Source organism: Lampetra fluviatilis, chromosome 9 (assembly GCF_964198595.1).
Source record: "Lampetra fluviatilis chromosome 9, kcLamFluv1.1, whole genome shotgun sequence".
In the NCBI taxonomy this organism is placed as follows: Eukaryota; Metazoa; Chordata; class Hyperoartia; order Petromyzontiformes; family Petromyzontidae; genus Lampetra; species Lampetra fluviatilis.
Window position 1 is genome coordinate 7,704,506 of NC_136283.1, and position 15,144 is coordinate 7,719,649.

The window sequence follows — 15,144 nt, forward strand, 5'->3', positions numbered from 1 at the left end:
GACAGCTACCCCGCGCTAATTTAAGGAGACAGGGTGAAGCGCCTAAGGATTTCTTCTAAATTTTCCACATATCGGGTGTGGTCAGCAGAGATTATTTATAATTATCAAAGGTTGGCTTCGGCGCAAGACCACTTGCATTACAGTCAAAATGCATTGGCAAGGTCTGCAGTAGGAAAATTGCAAAAGTCCACAGCAAGTACATGTTTTCCCAAAATGAGATTGCAGATTCAGTGGCGGTGAGAGAATGAACATTCATCGATGAAACTGTCTAAAGACATGTATAACCTATTTTAAAACACCTGTTGATCCATGAGAATAATTAAATACCACCTGCAATCCTCTTCCAGCGTTGAAATGTTAATGCTTGCCATTCTTAGGTAGTCCTTAATACATTTATACACTGAATAAGAAAATTAAGGTAGAAAATAAGTGTTGGGAATGACATTGCCTTCAAGTGTCCTTGCCAGTATTTTCTCTTAGGTCTACCTCCAAGTGATCGGCCGTGCTTTGAGTTTCACCACCAGATATCAACCCACTATTTATCGCCATCGAGAAGGCACCTTCCACTTTCAATTCGAGGCAATGGCAAGTCACGTTGTGTCGTCACATTTTTACTCCACCAGTCCATTTGCACTTTAGAACAAATGTAATCATCATCCGTCGTAAGCAAACCACTGCAAGATGAATATTTCACCAAGACGCTGCCATCGCTTACAATCCTGTGATGTGAAAAAACCACCTGAACTGGGCTGGATTATACAAACCACCTCGCACCAGAACCAATGCCGACCAAGGGAATACGAGATTATCAACTGTTCTCCTTCTATTCCCTGAGCCTAACCCTAGGAGCTCGATTTATATTCATCTGGTGTTGGCATTAATATTAAATCACTTTCTTCGGGTCTCGTGAAATATTATTAAATAAAAATGCTCCAGCACTTATTTCATCGGGTATGAAAATCCATAAATTGACACAAACCATTCAGCAGCTAATATTGAAACTTTTCTTCAGCATTACGCATATTAATTCAGGTCTCCACAGAATGTCTTTAAGTATTACTAATGCAGAATTAAAATGCACTGATTACTACTGCTTAATGTCTATTAAGCTCCTCAAAACCAGTACATGTGTAGAACATTTCTATCTCAGTAAATGGCATGCAACCCCTTTTTAAAATGACTCGGACAATAACTTTGAACTGTACGTAACATTTAATTACCTCCAACATCTGCGCTCTGAGCCACAAATAATTCGAAGGGTGAATGTTGGGGCTTTTTTATAATAATATAAATTATAAAAAAAAGGAAAATAATGTGCAGCTGTGTAAATACACCGCTGGATCGTCTCCTGAAAGCCTTTCAGTCATGGGAGTTTTTTGACCATATTTCACCACGTTGGTCAGTACAGGTTGATGACGCCCTCCGGGATGGGTACATGTATCACTCACCACTGATGTTAGCCATTGCCATATATCGCGCTCAGGATTCCAGATTCATGGTATACTAACCACTGTGCCACCACTCCATATGGCAAGTAGATTGGTACAGATTCATGGCACCTGAAATTTATTTTACTTAAAACAGCTCAATTAAAGTGCCGTGAGCATTCATATTGAGTGTGTCAACTTACTACTTAATCGTAAGAGGTTTCTAAATGTTAGCCAACGTTATGAATAACATGGGATGCAGTTAAAATGTAATGTAGTGAAAAGCTGTGTGATAAAATCACCTACTTTTGCAAAGCCGGTGTAAAAAAAGGCATGTGGGTACACAACAGCTACTTTCAAAGCCAAGGCTTCGGGATAGTGCTGTTTATACTGTTGCCTTACAACGCGAGTTATCCATTCAGCTGCTAAATATACTCCAATCATTGGCATCGTTTACTAAATCAAGGGACTATGCAGTATTCACAGTTCAGGTTTGCTGCTGCCAGTAATTATACATCCATCACGATGGGCCTCTTGTGAGATATAAATTAGGTCATGAATTCCTTTTAATTATTATATTTCCTTGTACACTTTCCCAGTAGGGCATCCCAATGTGCCCTTGCTAACATAACCCCTGGGCAAATATATAAATGGTGGATTCCACGCATAAATGTTGGCCGATAGCACTTTTCTTGTGAGGCTATGTAACACCAGGGGAAATTTTGTTAGCCGCATGCATAATGTACTATTTGGCACATTCAAATTAAAACACTTATTTAATTTGCTCGTGTCACATGCTGGTATGTGAGATCTGAAAAGACCTCTCCCCAAAGATGATATGCCTGTATCACTAATGCTGGCTCTAATAGGCAAGCAAGGTCATAAGTAATGCATCACCGTAGGGCAAAATTGCATCCAAATCTGGCTCCAAGAATGCATCAGTATGAATAAATTCATACCAACAGCCTGTTTCAATTGCAGGTAAAATGCTCCACAGGCCCATACATGCATGTATTGGCAGACTTATCATAAATCTAAAATAATAATTGCTCCCAGGCATGCCAAAATTAATATACAATTATCCAAGCAACTTTTGGGTGGCTTTGTTAACAAACAACTGGCTACAACTTAATAATAAAAACAGGGCACTTTAAATGCAAAAAGCGACTGGCATCAGATCTCATAAAAAACATTTGAAAGGGTACCCTCCACAATGGCAGCTGTCCCTGCGTAGCACCGGGTGACTCAACACCTGCCCTGCAAGCAGGCATTAGTCTGCCATTAGGGGGGTGATGATTGCTATGCATAATCCCAACTGAGTGATTTTTTTTTGTAACTTTTCCAATGTTGGATTTACCACAATGTTGTTTCCCTGGGTGTGTGAACAGACCCATTGGCTCACCTGCAGATGTCCTGGTTGGAAGGGCTGACAGATGCGCGAGAGGCACTGCGTGGGACAGTCAGCGACGTGGGGCTGCTCGCCTGTCAAATCAAAGCATTTACGCAAAAATAATTAGAGGCAACCTGCAGCGGCCATGTCCTTTGGACTCCCCAGATATGCTGGGTCTGCAGGGGTAAATTTCATTTTCACCACACTCAAGCATTTTCCTTCATTATTTTGCACGCGGGTTTGTTTCCACATAGCTGTTGTCACGCTGGGTTAGAAATGGGTATATTTTAGTGGCAAGCAGTCTAAATGTACACTTGGGATTAGGGAAAGATGTACTCTTAAATCCGGTGATGAATGCATCTCAGTGATTGTGCTATTTTAGACAAACTTTAGAAGTGGTATTTCATCTGTTTGCATGGCATCAGCCCCAATTCGCGTTGGCACTCCTCTGGCGACTGATGCACTACGGAATATTTTGCCTTGCTGAATGCATGGAAGCTATTCCTCGCAAAAAAAAATGGGCAAAAACCACAACATCAATTGGGCGGAATCACTTTTGCAGGATTTCCTTCATTAGCAATGAATGCAAAAGTGTTTAAACAAACTCTGCACAAATCGGGCCCACACACATGTTATGTTATAAGTTTCCTGTGACAAGTTGAAAAAGAACTGGTAAGATTACAGCTGTCTGAAACATCTTGAAAGCCTTATCTTGAGTTAAGACTGAATAGAGTGAAATATTGTAAAACGAATAAGCAACAAATATAATACAAGAGTAAGCATTATAACTCTGCCATGTGCTTTTGGGTTATGGCACGTGTTATTGCTGCACCTACTGTACTGCTGCAGTTGCAGGTGCTAGTCACAGGGCAGCCATGCACCTCGGCACGATGTCTGAGCTTTTGCTCCATGCGCCGGGAGCTTCTTCAAACCAGTTCCTGATGTTTTTACTGCTGAAATCAGCTCCCGAAGATGATCCCGGCACACGGAGCGAAACGTCAGACATCATGCAGAACGATGCATGGCACAACCCGAAAACGCATCGGAGCGCTGCAAGAACACAACTGTGAAAAAACGCCTACAAGGTTCGAAACGGAGAGCATTGTTTGTATCTAGGCAAGTTTGATTATATCAAAACTAAAGTGCAGGTTTTCCCAGCAAATCAAAATTAAGAACGCATTCAATATTATTTTAGCATATAAAAAGCAGCGTGACCTCAAACGCTCACACGAAGATTATTGCACATCCCCTCTCTTGGGTTCCGACATTTATTTTTGAGCGACACAAAAAAAAGCGTGACTGTCAACAGAACTTTGGCAGTGAGTGCTCGACACAGGCCAGGCATGCGCACAGCAGTGACTCATACTGGTGTGCAGATGTGTATTTTTATTCTACTTTCATATCCTTGTTTAAAAAAAAAGAAGACAATTAGATGCTGCACCTACTGTACTGCTGCGGTTGCAGGTGCTAGTCACAGGGCAGCCATGCACCTTGTGCTGAAATGTGACCTCCCTGGAAGATATGCACTGTGTTTCGTATTTTTAGAATGACACTCATGTGCGTGCCTGCTAAGTGTCCCCTTATTTATTTATAAGAGTCATACTGGGAATGCGACTATCCCTAAATGAAAGCATTCCTTATTTATTTAGTTTGTCTATATTTCCATGATCACTGGAAACTGCAAAATAGCAGGCTTAAAATACATGGAAAAGGGCCCAAATTTCTCATTCCAAAAATGTATAAAATTACTTTGTTGGTTCTGTATATGCATATGTGCGAGTACACGCATGCATGAATAGTATGTATATAAAATAAATACAATATTGCAAGTCAATTCCAACTTCTCACTTTAGCGACTCACTGCATGAGTTTTGCGCCCATTATATTATACTTATTGTTGTTATTACTTGCGCTAAAACGAAGGTGAGTGATATCTGCAAATGACATGCAGCCAATATACACAGGAAAGCATTTGTTTAAATTGGTGATGGGAACTTTCCCAAAATGGCATCGTGTACAATGCACCAACTATTCCCTCCAAACCAATGTTTAAATGTTTACATTTTGCTCAGTGGAAGTCCATTACACGATGACTAAAAACGGAAATCGGCTTGCTTACGTGGCAGTGAACACTTCCAATGTCTGCTCATGTGGTTCACAGTTCACATGCTGTGCATAGTGCAATACAAGCACTGATAAATAGCCATACGGTAGGGGCACAGAAGGCAACCAAAAACGTATTATACACGATATAGCAGCCTGGTACGTAGAAATAACCAGCCCGGTGGTGCAGTGGTGGTACAGCGTGTGGGATAAAATAAAAAAAAGTTGAGAGTTCAGATCCTGGTTGGGGTCAACTCGGTCATTCATCTCTTTCAGGGTCAACAAAGTGAGTGCGAAGTTGTGGGTTGTGGAGAATAAAGAATTTCCACCACTGGCTAAGGGCTGTAAACAGGAGTTGAATTGAGCACCGGTTGAACACTGCCTCATTCTCAATTGAACGGGAAACCACTTTAGCTCTTGACTTTCGCGTAGAAAATGCATTAAGAAAACTGCCCCACAGAGGAACATCTCTCTGCCTCTTCATAGCCACACCTCAGCGATGTTAAGTTACTTTCAGTATGTTTGTCTTTTTATCCCTCCTTGTCCATGTGTAGTACCGTTGAGGACGCGTGGACACCCGAGTAGAGGCACACGTATTTATTTCACAACAGTCACTGGGGACATACAGTACTGGAGGGGGTATCGGCCCCCTCACCCGGATAGCTGGGAACACACGGCTAGCTACCCCTAGCCTGCCTCCTAATCCTCCAATTACTGGGCTAGGGGAGGCTGTCTGGCCCGACACTGGTCAGTCGGGCTACGGTACCCGGAGTCCCAGAGTCCTGGCTCTGGTTCACGGGACCACGCCGCTGGCTCGGTCCTGCGCGGCCCTGACAAGGGCGGCGTCCCAGGGGAGTCCAGGGCTCTAGCTAGGCAGTCTTCGGTATTCAAGAGTTTACTTAAACATTCTGCCCCGAGCCCTCTGACACATTCCCCTTTATACTCCACCCCTGCTGAGGGGTGGGGCCCCGGGCCTGGTGCGGACGTCGTTGAGAGCACCCCCCCCCCGTGCACTCACGTAGCCCCGCCCACTGTGTTTGTTTCCCATAAGCTGCCATGCATAACGGCTCTCTCTCTAACACCCCTACACATACAGCTCCTCCGTAACACCCCTACACATGTGTCTTGAAAAAAGGCAGGTCTATTGCCAAGCACAACATTAAAGGGAGTCCCCTGGGGTCTTCTCAACGTTTCTAGAATCAGTAAAAATCCAATGTAACGATTCAAAACTTTCATCAATGCATCGAAAATGCACAGGGGTATGCAGTGTTATGCAGTCACTATGATCTAACCAAAATTAAATATTCTATCTTGGCTATTCATCAGGAATTAAAATGTGTTTATATCCGCTGTGGTTTTCAAACTTGTATTAATGTGAATTCCAATGTAAATAATGATCCATTTTGGCAAGCTCTGGTAACCAGTTATGCGAATTCCCAATTTAAGAGACCACTTTCAAATGAATGTCACCCACCTGTACAGCTTCAAAGATCCTGCCGTGGCGAGCAAAAGGAGCCAAAAAAAATTACTGTGCAGTGCACACGTGGTGCAGCAAAATGCCACCTCCGTCCCAACGGAAGCACCCCAATGTGCTATATTCTGTTAGCCGATAAACGTAGCACCTTTTTTCGAGGTGCTAATCATGTAATATTCTGCTCGTGTAATATTTTTTGCCTCAGTTTTCAAAAGGGGCCTGCGGATTAACATCCACATGAGACAGGTCAGCATGACATTAATTGAGTTGTGTGCCTGTGTTATGTTGGGAAGCGGTAATGTCGCTGTTAGCACGCTGCGCCACGAACCTGACCACCCGGGTTTGATTCCCGCTCATGGTGAACACCTTTGACGATTATCTAAACCGGTACTGGGCCTCCCCTAGGTTGACTCAGTCTCAAATGGAGTACCTGGTGTGGTGTGTGTAAACATCGCCATTGGGGAGACAAAGGCGGTCGGGCGTGGTGCTGGCCACTCACCCCCTCGCGTGACGTGTTGGCCTTCATAGGTGCTCGCTAACAGTGCTTGCCCCAACAGTCTGTGAAGGCTATATGGGGGATCTTTGTCTTTTGTGCTAGGTTTAGTAAGAAATAAAGAGCCCAGTGCCACCTGCACATAGGCAAGTGTTTTGCCAAAGTATTATTAGCAATGCCAGCTGCCGATTTTTTTTTTACACTTGTTAGAACTCCTGCCAAATTCATAGAGCACCTCCTGTTTAGTAACATCCTCGGACTAGATCACCAAAAGACATAGCATGTTAACTCAATCCAGTGTATTTCTTTCATTTGCAACCTGTAGGGAGCGTACATACATATACTGCAGGAGTGGAGGCAAATACCGCAAGTCTACCGCTGCTGAAGGTTTTGTACCCTCCAATAAGAATACGGTGAAATCACACATTCCAGCTGTCAGATAATCTGTGGCCAGGCTTAAGACGATTACACTTGTTGTAGAGTGGAACCTTTTTCACTTCAAATGTTTACCTAGAAATTGAAAAAATAGTTTATTTTCGCACTGGCACTGCTTTTTCTGGTGATCTTATCCAGTCAAACTGGATTTAAAGTCTGGCACAGCTTCAGAGGGCCGATGTTGGTGTGACGCCCTATCACGACACCACTTATTTGAGGCCACTACATCCTAATTAACGCCGGTACAAAGTTCTAATGATGCTTGGCAGAAGCGGCCTCTCTCAGCACCAGCTACTGCGAAGGCCCTATCACACCGCCCACCACGGTGAGAGCACGGTGGTAGGGGGGCAGACATCGAGGCTGTTGCGAGCGGTTCTCTCAAACTTGTTTGCCAGTGCCACTCGGTTCCTGGTTTTGATGTAAGACTGAAATAGCATTACCTCTCCCCCCCCACCCCCCCGACAAATTATTTGGGGCCACTGCACTGGCAGCGTTGTACAAGTGGTGTACAAGCACACATAACAAACAAAAATCAACACATCCGTCAATAACACTGCCTTAAACGGGAAAAAAATATGGCATATAGATGATGTGCTATGAAGAAGGGTCGTTTGCCAAAATGTGACCTCTTCTTGCTTCTTTCAGTAAAGTCACGTAGAAGGGAAGTAATAAAATAATAAAAATAAAACATAATAAAATAATTCTCACGACGTTTCGGCCACAACGCAAGCAGCCGTCCTCAGGTGAAAACCAGGTCTGTCGAGGCGACAGCGTCTGAATGACCTGGTTTTCACCTGAGGACGGCTGCTTGCGTTGTGGCCGAAACGTCGTGAGAATTATTTTATTATGTTTTATTTATATTATTTTATTACTTCCCTTCTACGTGACTTTACCGAAATAACCAAGAAGATGAATCCCTGCAGTCACGAAAGCTTTAAATCGAAAATGTGACCTATTAGAGGTTTCTACCCCTGACACGTGGCTTTGCTTAGTTTAACAAACTTTGACCAACAGTCTCATAAGCATGCAAACGCGCTCTTCAAGTCAGCCTCAGACTGAACTCGCACACGACGGCTTAAAAAACAATAGAGCATTTAATGGCCATTGTGGCCTCAATTAATAGACTTCTCGGCAGACTAATGTGAATCCACCAGAATATTGCCTCATGAGTTCGTCTGTGTTATGCAAAAAATGGCAGTTTTCCGCCAAAAAGTAACCGAGTGAGGGCCAAAATGACTGCATGAATCAAGCCCCGGAAGTTGTGTGGTTAGGGCTACACTCGTTACGGTAAATATTTCCTTCAAAACGTATAACAGAGGAAAAAAACTGTGTATGCTATTACATGCTCAGTGGTAGACTGCATACAAACTCAGAGCTTTACACTACCTACTTGCAGCTGTAATGTAATAATAGCCATGCCAGCAAATGCCTGAAATGGTAAGATTACCAGAAATGTGCTCAACAGTATTGTCTTAGTGTGCCATTTATCTTGCAAGAGAACTTGGTGTCCTACTGCAGGTAGTTCTCGATGACAATTTAACTTATTTTCTATGTTTAACAAGAAAAATGGCTTACCTGCCCACATTAATCTGTCATTGGCATTACGTTTAATTTGTTTAAGAAAAGTTTCGTCCAATAGTTGAGTAAATGTTATGTTTAATCACTCTGTGGCACATTTTTGGTATATATCTGCCAGCTAAGGCACCGTTATATCAAATGTAAAAAAACAAATGCCGCAAAAAATATTTACGAAAGTATAAAATGGGATTGTAACCCAAGGTGCCTGTGTATGTACAGCTCCTTTGTCAATCCACTGTTGAATTAGGACCTCCCCATGCCATGTGAGTCATGTTGGATCGTAACTTTACCATGCTGGTCAGTGTGGGGAACCAGAACCAACTCAGATAGCACTCACCACTGATATTAGCCATGGCCGGGAATCAAACTCAGGTTACTGTGTTCATAGCACGTGGACCATTGCGTCACCTCTCCTTCCCAATCACATGTATGTAATTCAAATTAAATCACCATACCCAAAAAAATGTGAACTTTGTCTTTATTGGTGACAAGAAAATCTGGTCTGTAGGAATGGGCAGCACTGATGTTTGTTCGTGGGATATTTTTAGCAGCCATGGGCTCAACCAGCTTAAGAGGGATACATTTGTGGGTCCTTTTTTGAGATGTGCCTAGAATTCATTCTCACGGATCTCTTCAGTCTTTGTTATTGCACTGGACAGGAAATTAGGATTAAAAGTCTCTTTTGGGGCTGCTTTGATGTTGTGACACTAAGAAACGAGGTATTTTTCTGACGTCACAGCTATGGAAATTAAAAACTGAAATCTGGGTCACCCGCTTAAAACATAAAAAAATTAGCATTGCTTAATCTGGGCATTATGCAGCTTGGCACGAAGGTGGAATGTTGTTGAAAATGAGACATTTACTTTGCAGTGCCAACTTGCACAACGACCAAAAACTTGTTGGAATGAAAAGGGTTAAATATAATTGACTCCCGGAATAGCATTGCTGCATGTCAGCAACTATGATCCATTATGATTTTTTGGGATATGACAAGTGAATGGGTCAGTGTGGGTTAATAAAGGGGAGGGATACTATTTTATTACGTCTTTCCCAGTGCAAGGGAATCTGTTTACAAACAAACATGTTTTAATTATATTAAATAAATACAATTTCATATATCCTCACATGAATATAGAATATACTGGAGTTTGTATGTTTAAATGAATGCTGAAGGCTAATATAAGGCAGGAAGGCCAAGAGACAAAATCCATTATATTTTTTACGTGGAGATATGGAATGACGTGATTTTTCGCCCAAATTGCTTCCCCTTCATCAAAATATGAGTTTTTTTTACAAGTACAGTACATTTATTTCTGATAGCCTATGGTAAAGAGAGGGCACCTACCGATAACATCCGGTAAATCAGCAGTACTTTTTAAATTTTCCTGACTGTTGACCAGCCCGAGAGGGATAAAACCAGTCTAACATTTGCACGTTGAAAGTACGTATGGGAAAATCAATTGGGCAAAATATGAAATATATTATTTACAAGTGAAGATGTGGAATGAAAGACAATACATTTTATATTTCCCAGAATGATCCACTCTAGCTCTTGCAGTTTTGTTTGAATTGTGAGCTCTTGATTCAATTGACCAATCATTATCGTCTACTTTTTAACGTTGATTGCGTGCTCCCTTTAATAAATGGTGGTCGCCTCCAAACATCCTACCTTCCGAATGCAGGAAACCCCCCTACGAGCCACTCCAAGCGGGACGCGGCCGATGATGCCGATTGCGGCAACAAGGGCCACCTTCTATCACGTTCCATCCAGTAGGGGAAACAAGGTTTTTGTTGTTGTTCTATTTTCACGTTATCGGACTAGTCACGTAATCAAACCAATAGTCAGTAAAATAATCAATTCATAAAATCATTGAATGGCCAAAGCTCTGCAAATGACTAATATTATTTTTTTAGTTTTCTTTTGTACTTAAGATGTTGCTCGTATTAAATATTTACTTGCCATGCTCAGTGTAGGTGTTATACACGCAGGGCTTCACATCGATGCTTGTGCATGGTTGGTTACTAAATCACCTTTGAACCCCATATTATTTGCAGACAAGATTTCGTTTTGAAGAGCAAATCCCCCACCTCAGGTCACGGTGCTCCCGATGTGGATTGTTTATTCCATGGCTCGAGCTATCTCTGTGATCGCCTGCACACAAATTATCTAACGGTTGTAAGGGTGCGTTACTGCCCCCACCAATCCCCACTTAAGCCCATCCCTTATCATCCCTCCCAGAAAAACCCCTACTAACCCAGATGTATTGCCTTAGGTACATTTAATACAGTTTAACTCTGTATGCTACACGTGATACACATTATACCATGTTCCAATGCATTTTAATAAGCATATACTATATGTAATATTCCAAGGTACAGTATATATTATGCACATCATTTTATTATTTTGCCATTTTTTTTCATCATTAAGATTGCAGATTTTTTTTTACTTAGGCACCTTGATCCTGTTAACTACAGAATCTGGCCAGCCAGAGCCTAGAGAGCTGGGGTTTTATTGTATAAACAAATTATACATTTAGGCTGAGACAGACAATATAAACTAGGCAGTACAAATTAAACAAAAATAATCACGTCTTGAATCGTATTGGGACCGCATATCATGCCACTCAATAAACTTAGGGGGGGGGGGGGGTTCCTTTTAACAAACAGGACATGGGGAGACCAGGTCAACAACAACAACAAGACTGAAGCATGCAACTTTGACATCTTGCACAGAAGCCGTTTCGTCGCTATGTTTAACCAAGGCATGTTTGCCACCTGCATCTTCATGTCTTTGGGAAGGCCGTGACCCTACCTTGGAGATGTTACTCGAACGGCTCGTGGAGCGGCCGGGAGATTTCTCGCCCTGCCAACATAAAGACATGAGGCATCAATACATATACAGCACACGCATTCACAGCAGCCACACACACACAGCAGCTGTGGAGCCGGCACAGGAGAACTGTAACACAGACATGATAGTCACGCAAAAGTGTTAATCCCGTTCATCTGGCTGTGGACCCAGATTTTCGCCCATGAAGTAAAAAAATACTGTATTAACCTAATTTTTATTATTTAATTTTATAACCAGCAGAGGAGGGAAAATTGTGGCAGAGGTGCAAAGGCACAAATGAAATCACTGCCATAAACGAATAAAACATAGCAGTGGCGACATTTCTGGAAATAAGACTTATTTATAAATCAAATGTGATACTTGCGCCACCGTTCTTGGCTAACACAAAGGCGCAATGTTTCACAGGCACGGTCTGTGGTAGTTTCACGAGAGGGGGCTTTGATTGCTACGTTCGAACCGTGCCGAAGCGAGTAGGGGCGCTGTGTGCGGGCGTCATTGTCCACATTTGCCAAATGACTCTCGCTCAAATTGGGATTGGACATAGCGTATCACTGCCCATTTTTCCTTAGCAGTGTTCCCTCAGCAAGCAAAGAAGAGCCATTTCTTGAAATGTCAGTCATGTATAACGTTTAATCAGGCAGTGTTATTTACCAATATTTCACTTTTTTTGTTATTAAGAAAAATTGTTTAACACGTAGGCTTTCGCGACCAATATCAACCATAATACATGTTTTTTTTTGGGTAAAACCGCATAAATATATAAATGTGTCGTTAAACCCGCCACCACCCGACACAGCTAATTCGTAAGGTTTGTCCTTTAAACAGAATATACCAATTCGTTACTAGTACAGCACACCGTTGTGTTGGAGAGCAAAGAAAATTAGCTTAGGCTTTTCAATTGCTAAATAAGAATGTTGATCAATTGAGAACATTGGGATGTATAGCTTGAGCGTGGATCCTGTGCATTTTTTCTCTGAAATCTGCTACTTTGTTTGGGCTGCAGGGTGCGTCACGCGGCATTGACTCTCAGTGGCAAGCCCACAGAGGGGAGTCTGAAGGGCAAGGCCCTCTATTCTATTGTAGATGTAGCCCTTGGATTACTCGGCAGAAAGGCGCGCGGCAACAAGAGGCCCCTGTGGCTGTGCATGGGTCCCTAAACGATGCAGAGCCGGAATAACACACTCGCAGTTATTCTTTTACCAATTTTGCAATTTGTGTTTAGTCTCCAAAAAGCATGTGCAGTATACACATCTTGTGACATCATACTCGTACACTAAATAGACAAACAGTTGTTTCACGAATTTGGCAGAATAGTTTTTTCGTGGAAATTCTGGCGGTCAAAATTCTACAAAAGCATCAAAACAAATTCTAAAAGAATCCAGCCCTGTTTTATACACACATAATTGGCACTCTGCAAACGGTTCAGAGGTGGCTCGAGGTCTAGTCAATGGCTCCCAAAAGGGACCCCATTAACCTGATTAAGATCACCCATGCCTCTGCATCACATCACCCCAGAGCAAAGCAATCAATCGCAAGTTCATATTCTTTCCCATGTGGTTTTCTAAAGCAAACGTGCTCTTCATAACTGCTACCAATTTTTTGGTGTTCTATTCCAGTGCTTGATTAGCTCAATAGCTATATGTGATCTCCAATTTATGAAAATCAGTATCAGTGCAGATGTAAATTCAAAGCTGGGACAATTATTTGATTAAGCTGATGAATGAACTAAACTTTTTTTTATGGAGTACTGTACTTTTTTGTGATCAATTACTTGGGCGCATAAAAAAATGTGGGTCGCCCTTCCATTCTGCCTCCTAAAGGCAGAAAACCCCCTAAAACCATGCCCATCATGATACGGCTGATTATGCCGAAGATGTCACCAAGCCCCGCTTATTACCTTCCATCCAGCGGCACATGCGGGAAGAAAGATGCTTTGCTTTTGTGACCAAGACTTTACGTGAAGGAATGACACAAATTAACACGTTTGAACATTGAAAATAAGTACACTTCAAAATATCACTGTCCTGGTCACAAAAGCAAAGTTTGTGGGGAATACTTTTGAGGCATACGCAATTAGAAAATAACACTTACTACCCAGGGACAAACAAAAATATTTCGTTAAACAGTGTAATCAAACCAATAATTATTAGAGTAATTGATTACTGAACTAATTGGATATCCGGCTCTAAACAAATCCAAGTGAATGCTAATTCATTAAGCTCCTTGAGTGTAAGTTGTTTGAATGTCCACTTCACCTGACTTTATCATCAGATGTGCTCATGTTCTGGAAATGTCAATAAAGCCAAGGACTGAGCTGTGTCAATAGCTGAAAGCAAGTAAGCACAGAGAGCCATGTGGTGGGTAGATGTTATCTCCCTCGCCTGGGTTAGTTCCCAACCCTGACCCCTGAGTCGTCAGAGTTTACACGGTCTCCATGTGGTAGCGTGCATTTTCCTTCGGGTCCTCTGGTTTTTTCCTTCCACATTTTGAAACGTGCATTTAAAGTATTTGGCTGCTTTAAACTTCCACGTGATAAGCCACTTCGTTGAGCTATCATTTGTGACCAGGTTGCTGAAGAAACAGAGCTATACAGCTGAGTGAGCCTGGCATGGTAAAAAAAATGGTATACACCCTGAGTACGAGTCCACCATCCTACGCCATGGCCTGCTTCCCTCGACTTCTCCACAAAATAACAACAACCGTCATTCGCCACTAAGTCGCGGTGACGTCACCACGGCGCTTGTGCCAGGCTATGTGCACGTTAAGGCCATGTGAAGTGCCAGAAAATAAGCACACATACAGCGATGTGGATAAACAAAAAACATTCACACAACCGATTATTTCACGTTATGGGGTTTACTGTCCCCATTCGGGCCATTGCCAAGTAGTGACAGCCCCAAGTGGCCAGCGGTGTTGTAACCTGGGTAGGGCTGTTGCTTTTGACAACGTCCCTCCGTTGTTCCACTATGCACTGGGAATTCGTGTCGAGAGGTTCCACAGTTCAAGTTGTCCTGAAGTTAGTCCCCAACCACCGGAGGGGGTCCATTTTGTTTATCAGCACTTAAACAACAAAGTTTGCGTTGCTTCGTAGCCGCTCAATTTTTATATTAAATTACGGCCTATGTCTTTTCAGCTTACACGTATGACCAATGTTTAACTTTACAACATGCATGTAAAAAGATGTTTCTCTTACATTATGAAAGTAACCATCCTGTGCTACAAACCAAAGTTCGATTTCCCAGCCACGGATAAAATAAGTGCCAAATGATATTACACAACTAGTCTTGCCCTCCTGCCCCTTCGCCAACCCACAAGTTTAGTGAAGTATGGTAAAAAAGACACAAATGACGTTTTACATCTCTTTGTAAATCTATATCTGAATGAAAGCCC

At 42.4% G+C, this 15,144-nt stretch overlaps 1 protein-coding gene across 3 annotated transcripts in view; it reads right to left on the minus strand.

Annotated features, from left to right (window-relative positions):
• Positions 1-15,144, minus strand: part of LOC144934180 (E3 ubiquitin-protein ligase MARCHF1-like) — a 109,904-nt gene that overhangs the window by 19,100 nt on the left and 75,660 nt on the right. For 2 of the 3 annotated variants that reach the window (XM_078859737.1, XM_078859738.1), the window contains exons 2-3: positions 11,716-11,766; positions 2,830-2,909 (exon numbers count right to left, since the gene is read on the minus strand). In XM_078859737.1, coding sequence (XP_078715863.1) covers positions 2,830-2,909; positions 11,716-11,766 — 131 coding nt within the window. Of the gene's footprint in view, positions 1-2,829; positions 2,910-11,715; positions 11,767-15,144 lie in introns of those variants that run through there. The other variant, XM_078859736.1, reaches the window with a different exon arrangement.